Source organism: Lygodium microphyllum, unplaced genomic scaffold (assembly GCF_053477565.2).
Source record: "Lygodium microphyllum isolate KBCC unplaced genomic scaffold, Lygodium_microphyllum_v1.1.10 scaffold_245, whole genome shotgun sequence".
Lineage (NCBI taxonomy): Eukaryota > Viridiplantae > Streptophyta > Polypodiopsida > Schizaeales > Lygodiaceae > Lygodium > Lygodium microphyllum.
In genome coordinates this window covers 52,793-68,004 of record NW_028229728.1, presented here as the reverse complement: position 1 = coordinate 68,004, position 15,212 = coordinate 52,793, and the positions used below count along the sequence as shown (strand labels likewise).

The 15,212-nt window shown below is 39.9% G+C and overlaps 1 protein-coding gene and 1 pseudogene across 6 annotated transcripts in view; one reads left to right on the top strand and one right to left on the bottom strand.

The window, feature by feature from the left end:
- LOC148008230 (uncharacterized) overlaps positions 1-1,311 on the bottom strand; it is a 37,695-nt pseudogene extending 36,384 nt beyond the window's left edge.
- Positions 1-14,551, top strand: part of LOC148008229 (uncharacterized) — a 53,842-nt gene extending 39,291 nt beyond the window's left edge. Inside the window, exons 2-7 of one of the 6 annotated variants that reach the window (XM_087674382.1) lie at positions 11,489-11,613; positions 11,910-12,064; positions 13,266-13,391; positions 13,539-13,635; positions 13,780-13,865; positions 13,958-14,551. In XM_087674382.1, coding sequence (XP_087530508.1) covers positions 13,374-13,391; positions 13,539-13,635; positions 13,780-13,865; positions 13,958-14,002 — 246 coding nt within the window. In that variant the 5' untranslated portion in view covers positions 11,489-11,613; positions 11,910-12,064; positions 13,266-13,373 and the 3' untranslated portion in view covers positions 14,003-14,551. Of the gene's footprint in view, positions 1-11,488; positions 11,614-11,909; positions 12,065-13,265; positions 13,392-13,538; positions 13,636-13,779; positions 13,866-13,957 lie in introns of those variants that run through there. The other 5 variants (XM_087674385.1, XR_015690194.1, XM_087674383.1 and 2 more) reach the window with 5 other exon arrangements.
- The last annotated feature ends 661 nt before the right edge of the window (positions 14,552-15,212 follow it).

Here is a 15,212-nt window from a genome sequence, read left to right as displayed (position 1 = left end):
ATGTACACCCAAACACATGGGTGGTGGAGCTATTTTGGATGTCGAAACCCATATGTTGGCACTTCGTTGGTCTCTTTTTCGTGCCATGTGCGTGGATCATCACCCATGGGCCGTTATAGCCCGTTATTTTCTTGAGGACCGCGGGCTTCTGCATGGTAATACACGAATTCAGAGCTCTTGGTGGCATGTTCTTAATGCATACTCTCGGTTTTCTAGTCCTTCCTCATCCCTGCTGGTTCGTTTGGTCGGCTCTTGGAAATTGGTTCTCGAGAAGGCACGTTGGCATTCAGCGGAGGACCGCTTACATACTAACTCTTTTCAACTGGAATTGTTGGCAGCCTTGAGATTACTTTCGTGGGAAGGCAAACATGAGCTCAAACCAAAATTTAACCACATGGCCCGTATGGGCTTGACTTCAGTTGTTGCAGATGCCACCCTTGCCAGTCGTAATGTCTTGATTTTGTTTTGTACAGCTAGGAGGCGTTTCCGAATCCCTCGTGGATACCGTGATTTATGGGAACAGCTTTTGTTAGTGCTCCTGAGTAGGCAACCCTTTCCTGCCCTTGCTTTGGATTGTCCTAGGCAGGACTGGGACCTTGCAGGTCGGTTGAATTTGGAAAAGGCCTTAGCTAACCAGGTGTACCATCTTCTGATTAAAGATCATCAATGGCTGGTTACCAAAGCTAATACTGTATGGGGATTGCAGAAATCTCAGTCATGGTGGAAGGCAACTATGATGGAGGGCTGGTTGAACAAAACACCTTTCAAATGCAAGGTTTTTCTTTGGAGGGTGATGATTGGTGGTCTTCCTCTTGCCTCGGCTCTTTCCAAGCGTCGAATCTCTAACGGCAATTGTTTCTTCTGCACCACTACTGTGGAATCGGCCCGTCATCGATTTATTTCTTGCCCTCTCACTAAGAATATCTGGTTGCTCTTGTCAGCGGTTTGGCGAGTTGTGGTTGGCTTCTCACTAAGCCCTTTCGATTGGGTTTTTGTACAGCCAAAATAACCCTCACCGGCACAGTTGCATGTGAAGATCTTGTTTCACTTTCTTAGATAATGGGGATGCTGGCACAATTGGACCACTGAGAATGCCTTTCTTTTTGATTCGGCCTCTAATGTTTCGGGACACATTGCGAGGCTTAAAGATCTCTTGCATTGGCAGATAGATCTCATTCGGCACTTTGACTTGCTCCCTCGAGAGGACTTACTTCCTTGGCATATGGCAATTTCCTCTGCATCTTTGCCATGACTTGTGTAACTCTTTTGTGGTTTTGTACCGAGTTTTTACACACGATGGCTTAGAGCCATCGTGTATCTTGTAATCATGTAAACTTGTACCTTTTTTTCGTAATTAATACAATCACCTTAAAAAAGAGAGAGAGAGATATATATGAAATACTCATTAGGAAAAAAAAGAGAAATGAAATGATATGATATATTAACATTTGCAAAAGGTCAAAATGACATATGAGACCATGAGTTAAAATCATTTGTATGATGGTACAATCGTTCAAAAAGAATAATCAATGAAAATGTAGTAAATAGTACAAGAAAGATAAACGCTATAAATAAGGAAAACTCTATCTAGTACAATCTCTTGGAGATGTAGGGGGACATGGCTCTAACCTAGGTAATATCTCTTGTTTCTGTGTGTGGAAGTGCCGTTGATGCTTGTGTCGGTGTCTAGGACATCTAATGGTTCTTGCAAAAGTTGAAGCTATACGTGTCTCCATTACAAAATATACATGAGAGTCACAATTTCTTGGGCTGATGCTTTTATTATAGGTGATTTATTTGTCATTTTGCATAAATTGCTTTGCCACTCCATGCACTACACACAAAGGAAGTGCCATTTAGATGGGCTGAGGCAGACATTTCAGCATTTGAATAGCTGAAAGGAGAATTGACTTTTGATCTAATGTAAGTGTTACAGAGCTTAGAAAATCTTTTGTGCTTCAATGTGATGCATGCGGCAACAACATAGGGGTAGTCCTTATGCAAGAGGGTCATGTGCGTGTGAGTCAAGTTTTGCATGGTACAGAGAGAAATTTTCAAGTTTATGAGAAGGAATTACTTGCTGTAATTCATGCTTTATTGACTTGGAAGCATTATCTTTTAGGAGGTGATTTCATTGTGCAGATTGATCAGCATACATTGAGATACTTTTTTTACTCGGACTAAGCTATCAAAGGAGTATATGAGATGAGCAAACTTGCTATCCATGTTTTATTTTGAAAGAATAGATTTTGATGGTAGGAAAATGTGATAGAAGATGCACATTATAGGAAGCCAAAGGTTTCAGTAGGGACTATGTTATATCATTCAGAGTTGGATGCCATGAAAGAGTAGTATGTTATTGGTGAGGATTTTGGTAGTGTGTATGGTTGTACAATGGGCATATGCATGAGTATTACACACTCAAGGATGGCTTTCTCATGATGCATGGCTGGTTATGTATGACAAAGTAATTGAGGCTGAAAGTGATCATTGAAAGTCATTCTCCCCTTACGTAGGACATAGAGGCATTGATTACCGTGTGTGAACATACATTATTGTGTGTAAAGTGCATGTCTTTTACACCACATAGCATTGAATGAGGGTTGAAGGTGTAGATGGATACCTCAGCCTATATATTCAAGCCCTATCATTGGTCTTACTTATCTTATCTGTCATTATCAGTCTATCTTTCAGTTTGTGTGTAATCGCAAGAATTCTCTCTCTCACTTTCACACACTCTCTCTCTCTCTCTCTCTCTCTCTCCATGGAGTTCCATCCACCATCTGTGGTTCATCTGCTTGCGCTCCATATCCAACAGTGGTATCATAGCCAGGTTTTGATGTTGCAACCTAAGCTACCTTGGTAGCTCAGCCTATGTGCCTGCTCACCATTGCCCAAGTCCACATCTCACCACAATGCATTCTTGATTTGCTGCCTAGCTGTTCCAGTAGTAGAAAAAGAAGACGACAAAAGAGAAGCTGAAGAAGAGGAGCAAGGTTGTCTCTGTATGTAGAACGGACTGATCCGTACAGTACGATCCGTACGGTACAATACGATACGTACCTGTACAATTTAGTACGAAAAAATGGGCACTTTTTGGCCACTCTGCTTTAAGTCTATAACTTTTTTTTTTCTTTCTCCTTTCTTTTTTTTTTCTTCTTTCTTCCTTATTTCTTCCCCAAGCCTCTCTCTCTCTCTCTCTCTCTCTCTCTAGCCTCTTCCTCTCTCTAGTTGCACTAGTACCACGTACGAAAGGTTTGATACTATACCATACTTTAGGTACCGTACCTTACGTATTAGTACCATAAGGTACCAACTTAATGGATGTATCTTTCCCATTCAAACTGCACTTTGGGACAAGCTAAATGCTCCTTATATTAATATGATTCTCCCATGAGATTAGGTTATTTGAGATTCAAACAATTTCTCTCAACCTTCTCTCTCTCAAGCCCACACTTCTCTTATTTGTATGATTATGCATGTATGATGTATTCACTCCCATCTATGTAGTTATAAGTTGTAGGTAGCAGTAGCGTATGTTATGCATTCGGCATTAGGTTTTGGACCTTGACATGTTACCCTCAAGTACTCATCTTATATACTCTAATAGCATTGCTATTTAGACTTGAAATATCTATTCTATTATCTTTTGTCCAAAATAATCAAGTTATTTTTTTGTGGTACTTATATCATACCGTACCTTATAAAATCTTAAGGTATCATTTAGTACCTTATTTTGTCGTACTGTACCGTTTGTACTTGACAACAATGAAGAGGAGTAAGAAAAGTGCTATGCTCAGCAGCCCTAGTTTGCCCTTGTTGCATGTCACATAACCTGTCCTTCATAACAGACTTGCTGCCTTTCAATGTATGGTCACCCATCAAGAATACGCTTATCCACCGAGCCCCTGTCCGTCTGCATTGTCTTGGATCTTGCCTGGTCTGCGCACGGCACCCTATTCAAGGTGTGCTAACTGACCCGTCACAGAGTTGTCACAATCTAGCCCTTGGCCATGCACGTGCTTGGCAATGCCCTCCAACTGCTCGCTTGGATCTGTCTCCCTCACTTGTTTGCTCCATTGATCTACAAAGAATGCTCTATCTTTCAGTTTGTGTTTGCAATCTTTACCAAGTATCGTTTCTTTGCACGCCACATCATCAAGTCGTTGCCATTATCCATTGAGTTATTCACCCCAACTACTCAACATACAATTCTTCCAATTCTCAAGGTTGAGATTATTTTAATTTCATTTTTAGAAGATTAAACCTTTGCTTGAAAAAGGGGCAATTCACACGTATTTGGGGCTTTTTAAAATTCTTCAAAATTTCTCCAGGTTTCATGACCAAAATTTGGGGCTTTTCACATTGGAGTTCTCAACCATCCAATTGAGGCCTCCAATGAAGCATTCAAGACCTCTCGAGTGCTCGTCTTCAATGTTGGGCATAAAATGATCCGCCAAGTGTCCGTTGCTTGGTGATGCCATTGCAAGTGATCGACAGTGATTGCGATGTCCTTGACATCAACATTGAGGGGGGATTTTTTATCCGAATAAAATATTTTAAAAAATAAAAATAAATTTTAAAAACATAAAAATTTAAAAAATATAGAAAAATGTGGTTGGAATTACTCATTGGCCATGCTTATGCATGTGCTAAGACTTTTCCATCACTTATTAAACAATTGAGTTGGGTCCACACACACACACACACCAACCCCCCCCCCCCCCCCCCCCCCCCCCCCCCTCTCCATGGAGTTCCATTTTGCCATAGCTTGTTGGTCCATCTTCGTGAGCTCCATACCCAACAACATGCATTGAATGTTTGAAAGTCAAGTATGATAGATAAAAGGTTCTAGGTTGTTGCATCCTTTGCCTATTCATGATAGACCTTAGTAAAGCATTGTTGTGGACTTCATTTTTGATCTTTCAAGGATACCAACTAGTTTAGCAAATATGCATATTTCATCTCTCTTTGGAAAAAGATCAAAGGAGGTCATATGGAAAGGGTATCCATGTAACATATATTTGAGTATCGTGGCATGTTAGTCCTTAGTCAATGATAGGGATGTGTGCATGACAAGTTTGTTTTGGAAGGGTTTATTTGAGAATATGGGCACTATGAATTCTCATCTTCTTTCATCTATTTGGACACTATATGTTGAGTTCTCTTCTTTCCATCTCCAAATAGATGAAAAGTCAGAAGAGGTCAACTCCACAATCTTGGAACTTTTGAGATGTTATGTATGAGAGCATAAGACTCAGTGGGAATGATACTTGTCTTTGGTTGACTCTTCATATAATAATACAATGCATAGCTCTTCTAGCAAAGTTCCGTTTGAGATTATGGAAGGTATTAAAAAGGGTTTCACTCATAATACAGTTTAAGGATAAGATCTTTGAAGCTGATCAATATGTGGAGAACATAGATATTGCTTATTAGAAAGTAAAACATACTCCTTAGAGATCACAATATAAATTAGAAGAGGGCAACCACCATTAGCATGCATTAAAATTTGTAGAGGTTGACTCGCAGCTCTTACATTGGGAAAAAGCTAGGCTGAAAAAGACGACAGTAGAGAACATTTGTATCTAAAGCTGAATATGCAGTATTATGGGTTGTTTCTAGTGTTAGAAAAGATTAGTGATGTGGCATATAGATTGAAGTTACTTGAGCATTGGAGAATACATAATACTTTTTTTTTTTCAATTGATTGAGCCTTGTCATTGTGATGTACCATAGAATGTATCTATTGAGGCTAAGCATGAGGTTGAGGAATTGGATGACTCATGAGGTATTGGTACTAGAGCTTTATTTGGCACATAAGGAAAGGAAAGTTAACGACCTGGTAGATCATCCTCACGTATTAGCACCTCACTCCCCCAGAATGGTGGATTGCTTGGATGTCTAGTGGTCTTGGATGTAAATTGGTATCATTTGGGGTATCACATGGTAACTATTTTTGCTTGGAGGATTACTCTAGTCATTGTGGATTCATATGTAGATGTTTATAGTTTGTGCTCTGAGACTGTAATTGCATGGGATACATCTTTTGATTCATGTATGGATTGCAACTTGGAGTTTATTGGCTGAAAATTTCAGCATGCTGGGGTCAAGCATGGTTAAGCAATAGCTGCAAATGTTGTGTGATTGTGATATCACATGTATTTCCAGTTGAAATTGATGCCTTTCTTTCATTGTGATGCAATTGAGGGCAATTGCAGGATTCTAAATGGGGAGGTATGTACATGGTCATGAATATTTAACTTATGTCTTTTAAATGTGAGTCATGGTGACAAAAATAAATAATTTGGGCAGTGGGGGACATTGGCAGAAGTTGTGAAAAACAAATGCTAGTGGGTAGTTGGGATATATCTAGACCAAAGTAAATTGGCCCAAGAGAATGATTTTCAGTGCTGAAGGTGCTAGAGAACAATGTGCTCCCAATGTGCTTTGCTAGGATTTGACATAAACCTGCTAACAACTCCCACTGCATGAGCAATGTCTGGACGAGTAGCAACCATAGCATACATAAGAGAGTAGCAACCATAGCATACATAAGAGAGCCACAAGCTGATGCATAAGAAACTCCCTTCATAGCATTTACTTTCACATCATCTTTCGGGCTGTTGGCTTTGCTAAGCTTGAGATAAGGAGGTAAGGGTATCCCAAAAGGCTTAGCTTCAGCCATGTTAAATCTGTCCAGTACCCTTCCAATGTACTTTTCTTGAGATAAAAACAGCAATTTCTGCATTCTATCTCTACGAATCCTCATGCCCAAAATATGCTCGGCATTCCCCAAATCTTCCATGGAGAAAGCTGATTTCAGTTGATTTTTGAGAGCATCCAAGCTAGTCTTTCTTTTCCCAGCTAGTAACATATCATCCACATACAAAACAAGTATTATCGGGCTGCCATCTGTATCCTTTTTCATGTACAAGCAATGATCTGCATGGCTGCGTGTAAACTCATGAGATAGCATAAAAGTATCAAACTTTTTGTACCACTGCCGTGGTGCTTGCTTCAGCCCATACAGGTTGCATTTTAGCTTACACACCATCTGTTCTTTTCCAGGAACTACAAAGCCCTCGGGCTGTTTCATGTAGATTTCCTCATCAATGTTACCATGCAAGAAAGCTGTTTTTACATCCATTTGATACAGCTCTAAATCCAAAATAGCAGTAAGAGCAAAAAGCATACGTAAAGTGGTCATCTTCACAACAGGTGAGAAGACCTCTTGGAAGTCAATCCCTTCCTTTTGTGCATAACCTTTGGCAACTAGCCTTGCCTTGTACTTGGGTTTCCCATCAACTGTCTTGACTTTGTACACCCATTTGTTTGGAAGTGGCTTCCTTCCCTTTGGTAATGACACAAGATCCCAAGTATCATTTGCATATAGAGATTTAATCTCTTCCTGCATAGCTAGCTCTCACTTACTGCTGAACTCACATGACTTGGCCTCTTTGTATGTAAGAGGCTCACCCTCATTTATAAGCATTACATAATGCAAGGAGGGGTCAAACCTATGTGGTTGCCTTCTTACGCGTGTAGACTTGCGTACCCAATGATCAACATTGTCAGGAATTGGGTCTACATCAGGAGGTATATTATTTTCAGCATTCATTTGCTACTGTAAACCATTTTCAGCATGCTGTTCATGCTGTACATCACTTTCATTTTCATTTCCAGCACCTACATTTTCATAATCAGCAAGCCTATCTTGCTGTCCATGACCTCCTTGTGCTTCTATTTGCTGTCCATCATCATTTGGCTCAAAAGTAACCGGCTGATCGTCAGTTTCAGCTTGTGGTACAGCACCTTGAGGCTCATTTTCTGAAGTTATGGGTGGTTGTAAACTCTGAAATTTCATCTTTCTCAGATCTTCATTAGAGGCTAAAGAGCTTGTCAGCAATTTTGCCTCATTAAACACAACATTACGGTTGCGAATAATTTTCTTGGACTAAGGTAACCACACTCTGTAGCCAAATTCACCCTCATCACCATAGCCCATGAAAATGCCTTTGGTGGATTTTGGGTCAAGTTTATTCCTTAGCTCATCTCTAACATGTACAAAAGCATCACAGCCAAATATACGTAAATGGTTATATGAGGCCGATTTGCCAGACCAGACCTCCTCAGGGATGCCATTATTTAAGGACCTATTTGGAGAGCAGTTGCAAATGTGAACTGTGGTTTTGAGTGCCTCTTCCCAAAATGCATGAGGCAGATTGACAGTGGACAGCATGCACCGCACTTTTTCACATAAAGTCCTGTTATATCTTTCAGCCACCCCATTTGAAGGACTGTAACGGGTTGTAAGCTCCCTCTTAATACCATGTAAGTCACAAAATGACTTGAATTCAGTCGATGTGAACTCACCCATATTATCAATTCTTAAGCATTTTAGCTTTCTATCTATTTGAGTGGTCACAAATGCATGAAAAGTTTTAAAAACAGCAAACACTTCACTTTTCTTTTTCAGCATGTACACCCAAATCTTCTTGGAACAATCATCAATAAAGGAGACAAAATATGCAGCACCACCCAATGATTTCACGGGCATACTACATACATCAGAATGCAATAAGTCCAAGACATTGGACTTATGAGAGACACCAGAGTAAAATGAAATTTTTATTTGCTTTCCATACTGACACTCATTACAAAAGTCAAGTTTAGAGCCTTTTTCATCAACCCTCTTCGGAATTTATTGTCAGGCCTTGACGAGATCAAATCTGGGAAAAACCCCAAATTCTTTGACTAGATTTGCACAGATTTTGAAACTGTGCATTCCGCGTGTGAACTCCCGCCAAGGAGAAGGGATTCGAGAAAATATTTACAAAAAAAAAAGTTTGGGATTCACGAAATGACGGCCCGGGGGGGGGGGGGGGGTCCGTTGACCTTGCCCCGTCGCGTGACGGCTGTCACACATGGATTATCGCCTGTCGGCGCCTAGAGTCCCCGTCACCACGCGTACATGGTCCGCCTTCTTGCTCCGTCGCGCCAGCTGCCCGTCGAGATGCTGCATGTTGACTAGTCCCGTCAGTTGCCTGACCAACACGCTTTAGCCTACGTTGTCCCGTCCTGCTTGACACACGACTACTGTGTCTGCCCGCCGCTGTATCTATCGCATTAGCGTCTTGACACACTGGTCGCCAGGGGGCTCGAACTGTCTGAAGGTTGTGTTCCAATTGGGAATTTGCACAGAGCCCTTCTCTCTGATACCAGTTGTTGGAAGCGATAGGGACATAGCTTGAGCAGGAGTGGACGAGTGAGTGTGAGCAGAGTGAAAGTACGAGATGGTAAGAGTGTACCGACAATGTGTTGGTACTCAAAGAATATAATGTATTTATACTTAGGGCACGTAAAGAGTGCGTTCACATATACAATGTGTGTGTGTTATATACACGGAGGTTACCGGCGGGCTTTTATATCCCAACAAGTTTGCCGAGTGTTAAGGCTTGACTTGCCACGTGGCTCTCAGTCCTTAATAGGACCATGCATGTTGGGAAAAGGTCACATAAAGCAGGGCAGGGTTTTGTGAAGTGATACTAGGGTTTGCAGTGAGAAAACAAAGAATGTACGAACCATTTAGACAAGAATGCAATAAATGCGAAAACACAAAACAAAAATAGAGAAGAAAGAGAACTCTGAAGTGAATGAATGAATGCTGTAAGTGAATGAAAGGGTGTAGAGATGCTCGAAGGTAAAGCGATGGGAGTAGCCGGAGAGTTATGTCCATTGGAGATGGATCCCGAGGTCTGTAACCACTAGTTGGAGCTGAGATGATGCTGAATGTGGAAGGACAGCAGGTTTGGAAACAGAAACACAACAGTCTAGAGGCTGAATTTGGTAAACACAGCAGCATAGTAACGTGGATGTGAGGGCAGCTGATCATTGGAGGTTGTAGGAAGCTGGGCAACAATAGTAGGATGGCCTGCTGATGCAGAAAACACAGGCAGCAGAGGTGAGATGATGGCGATAGCTGATGATGTTAAGCTTTGGAATTGGTGACCTGGTTGAGCATCTTTCTAGTCAAGACAATCCCGAATTCTCTTTTTCCTATTGCTTTTCTCTCTTTCACGCATGATTGGAGACACTCTAGTGTGGGAATGTTGTTGCCAGCCTCATCTGGTGGAGAAGCTACTGCTGCCTACTTCAATATTGCACTGTAAGTGCTGCTGATGGGATTTTGCTGATTCCACATTTGTAACCAAATGGTATTAGGGGCTGCATGGTTGCCTTGGGATGCGTGCACACATGTTCTAGTCATATGTGAAGGTTGATGCTGTAAATTCAGTCTATTGACAGCAGACTGGAAGATATTTTGTGGTCTACAGTAGGATTGAATTCATGAAGCAGGAGAAGACTCAACTTGGCTCCCTTAGGTGTTCAAATCAAGGGGCAAGTTAAGGATTAGGGTTTGTTGGTTGTAAGGTTGGTGCTGTAAATTCAGTCTATTGACAGCAGACTGGAAGATATTTTGTGGTCTATAGTAGGATTGAATTGCATGAAACAAGAGAAGACTCAACTTGGCTCCCTTAGGCATTCAAATCAAGAGGCAAATTAAGGATTAGGGTTTGTTGGTTGTAGAAGATAGCAAATTGGTTCATATTTGTCAAGGGAGATTTGAGTTGATGGATCTTCAAAAGGATTTGAGCTCTCAGCCTGGTTTTCTAGCTTTCTCTGTTTTAGTACTCCATCTTTTCAAATAAACAAAAAGAAATATCACAAGGGGTGCTGGCCAATCGGTTTGAGATTTGTCTCTTAGACGGTAAATTGCTGAATTTAATTAAAGTGAAATTTTCTTGTTGGTATCTTTTGTAAAGTAGGGATTTACTACCGAGAAGTAGCTGCAAGTGGTGATGTCATCTTGGCATCCATAATCTGCCCAAATAACCTCTTAATGAGGGAAAACTGTATTTCACGCACGTTTGATTGTGTTTTCTAGCTTTTCCTTGCGTCCTATCAGCTTTTCACATAAATGATTACATATAATATTAAAATTTAGTCATCCAACCTTTAACGCATGGAATTTAAGTGACTAGCCAAACTTGGGCTCACAATATTGTGATTGCATTGAAAAAACACTTTGGTCCACATTTGAATTTTATAAATTAAAAGAAACTTTCATTAAGGTTCATATATATGAAATTAATTAATGTGTGCACAATCTTACATATTAGAAGATTTGTTTTAACTCAAAACCTTAATTAGTGATGGACTTGCCCATATCAACACAAGTGCTACCCCTTCTTATGAACTAGGCAATACTTCACATTTGCTCTATTGTACTTGTCTTGGCCCCAAGCAAATAGAATTCCAACGGAAATGTTTCTAGGTAATGTTGCAATGATTGAGGTGGATTGCTAAGTCATTCTCTTCCATCCACTTCACATTTATGGGTGAACAATTGTGAAACTTTTAAGTAGATAGCAATGTAAAGCTTTACCTCTTTATCTTTCTTTCATATGTGCCATTATCTTTTTAGGAACCAAGATCTCATCAGGTCCCTCAACCTCTGGCTGAAATCATGAGGGATATCCTTTGGCACATCACCATGGAAAACTTGAAAAAGACTCACATGCAATCAATTATGAATCTTCTAGTCATCAGGTAGCTTCACTTGTAAGTCAGATCACCTATCTTTCTTGTTACCCAAAAAGGCCCATAATATCTCATGCTTAACTTATAGAATAAGCACTGTTTCCCCTTCTTCTTCTTGAGCCATGTCTTTTCAAAGCACAAGAGAATTCAATCACCCTTGACAAACTCTACATATTTGCAATGGCGGTCTGCTGCTCTCTTATGCTTTTCATATGACTTTTGAAGAGCTTGGTTTACTTTCTTGTGCTCTTTATCCATACTGTTAGCATATTTATCTTCCTCAAAGATTTATCCTTTGTATGCAGAACTGGTGGAACCTTCTTACCACCTTCAATATCCCAAACAATGCTTGCCCCTGGAACTATGAATGGTGTTGTTATAAGCAAACTCCATCAATGGAAGGAACTGTTCCGAGGTGGTCTAAAGCTTCGAGACGTAACACTTCAAAAGATTTGGGATGGTAAAATTTAGCTCTTTTGATTGTCCACTTGTGTGTGGATTAAATGAGGAAAATCAGAACTTCAAAGAAGTATCCAAAATCTCAAAAAGCCCTTTCCAAAACAAAGTAGTCATCCTTGGATCTCCATCACTGAGGATACATCGAGGCATACCATGATACTTGAAGATGCATACATTAACAACATTGCCATATGATCTTCTTTTATCTTCTTCCTTACTGGAATAAAACAGGCCTACTTACTGAATCTGCATATGATAATCCTCCATTGTTCCTTGAAGGTGTCCTATGAAGATCAAAGATAAAATCCATAGCTATACTCTTTCATGGACTATCTGGAATAGGCAACGAATGTAGCAACCTTGGTGCCTTCTATTGATCATATTTAAAGTTTTTGGCTTGCAATGCATGTCGCATGAAGAATGACAAATTTGTTGCCAAATTGCCAATTGTAAATCTCCTGTCAGGCTGTAAAAACTGAATGAAAATAGGCCGAGAAGGCAATGCTGACAGCACCTACAAATGCATCACAATTAAAACTCCAATTCTATTAAGACTTTGATGGAGCTCACAACCAGGAGATGATAGAAGAATTACTTAGAATGCCAACAATGGCACCTCATAGATCACATCATCTTGTGTTAGTACACCATTGGAGTTAGGTACAAAGGACTTCATAACCAATTGATAACAGATGTCCACTTGCACTCGCAAAAATAAGAAAAGAGAGATCTGCACATGGCAAGATTTCATAATACATAAACCCTTACTTTTGGTTGTTAAATATGGGGGATAGAATGGGGTCATGGAGCTGATTCAAACATACACAGCTTGAGATTGATAGGAGCGTTGGAAGAACTTTCATTGTAAGTTGTTAGTTTTAGGGATGGAGTTCACATCTTGCCAGCCAGTATGCTGCTGTGAGCTTGGGTCCCTCCAGTTGTTAGATCAATTCTAGTTTGAGTTTTGTGTATGGAATGAACTTGGTAAATGTTCAAGCTGGGACACAAAGTCCTGACATTTAATATAGAGCAAAACACTTTGTCAAAGAATGTCTGGGAGTATTAAATGCTATCATGAAAAATGTTTCAAGTATTAAACATCTATCCTGAATCTTTTAAATGTCTACCAGATGTATTAAATGCTATCATGAAAAATGTTTCAAGTATTAAACATCTATCATGAATGTTTAAATGTCTACCAGGTGTAGATGTATGTGTGAGCCAACAAATAGTCTCTGGACTTTACTAGGAAGCGTGCACATGCTTTTCTATCTGCACCAAACAAAATTGGATTTTCATTCTTACACAGAATGGCACTGAAAACAAAGGTGAAATTGTAATAGTAAATGATTCTTCACCAAGCAATTCTGTGATGTAGCTATATTGGCAACATCCATGCATGGAATTTACTTTTTTAATACTGCAAACAGCATAAAATATGAAAATTTAAACCATTAAATTTTCTATGGACATAGGTTATTCGAGATAAGCGCACAGGAAAAACCAAGGGTTATGGGTTTGTCAGCTTTTCAAGTCCCTCAGATTTGGCTCTAGTCTTGAAGGAGATGAATGGTTTGTATCCCTCTAGATTATTTTCATAACTACATACTGGCCACGGGACTTCACACAGTTTTGCTCTGTCCCTGATCACCTCACTACTGCTTGACTGCATTTGAGCTTCTAGGATCATTGACCATGTTGTCATCTGTGTAACAGGCAAGTACGTGGGAAACCGCCCCATCAAGCTCCGGAAAAGTAAGTGGCGGGAACGGACAGATGTGGAGGCTTTGGAGAAACAAAAGGTACTGCTGGATAAACTCTCTTATCTGATCTCAATTACAAAGTTATCTGTATGCTTGAGACTCACAATATCATATCCCATTTAATGTTGCAGAATAAGCGACAGAAGACCTCAAAAAAAAGTGTTCTGCACAGGTGAGGGATGACCAGGACAAAAGATGCAGATTTGCTTAAGGTTCTTGTACAGCTACCACCTACATGCCGAGATGTGTGCTCTGGGATGCTTATAGCTACCACCTGCAATATCAAAATTTTGTGCTCCAGAATGTCTGTCAGCTCAAAATGATTTCCTAAATAGATCAATTGGTCAATATATCATTTTGAAGCACCCTCCATGTCTAGATGTACTTTATTATGATCATTATCCCTTGCTTTCACATATTGATGAAATCATATTTCATCAACTTTGGAACAGAACATATGTTCATGTAAGGTGACATATTTTGAATGCATGGATTTAAAAAGTTGTGAAAACTGTCTGTTTTTATCACTGAGACTATTTTCTGGAAAAACACATTAATACTTTGGAAATCGCATACAGACTTTCAAACTGACCCATGTAAAATTTGTCCCTGCATGTATAAAACAGTTGGATTAGGGATGACTCTGCAGATTCCAATTGTGTTATCCCTGTTTGTGTAAAATAGTTGGATTCAGAATAACTACTCAAATGCAGTTATGCTCATTATATTGGAGGATTACATTAGAGGCCTCAAAATTATGATATATGCTTTATATTTGGAGCAAAGGCCTCTAAATCATGGACATTCTTTATATTTAGACCCCAAAAAATCGACATGAGAAGTATTGTTCAGAGTCTCTACGTGATAAAATCATTGAATGTCTTTTTATAACGTTCCAGGCCTCCAATTAAAAGTAAGAGCACACACCTTGAACTGGTAGGTGGGTTTGTAAAGTTCGAATCGTGTTGCAAAGAATTATATTGTGCTTCTGTACTGTACAAACACTCTTATGCTGTCAGGTTATGACTCAAGCTTACTGCACCTTGGACTGTTTGGTGGCTCTAAATCTTCAAGTTGTGTTGCAAAGGAGCAGTATACTGTGTTTCAGCAATATACAACCACAAATGCTGTCAAGCTGATACTATGCAGACAGGGAAAAGAGAGATTTATCACTGGTATTACCTTATGGAAAATGCCGGCTGTGGTTCCTGTGCAATGTTTGAGTGCAGTTTAAAGGCGCTGAGCTAGACTGGTATGGGTAGAGACAATCGTTTGTGAATCCAGAGTTTCCCAGTGTACTAACGTTCTGACAATAATTGCCAGATCTGATTGTCCATGAAAAAAAAGAAAGGTGATACAAAGCCATTGTTTTCTTGCACAACGACA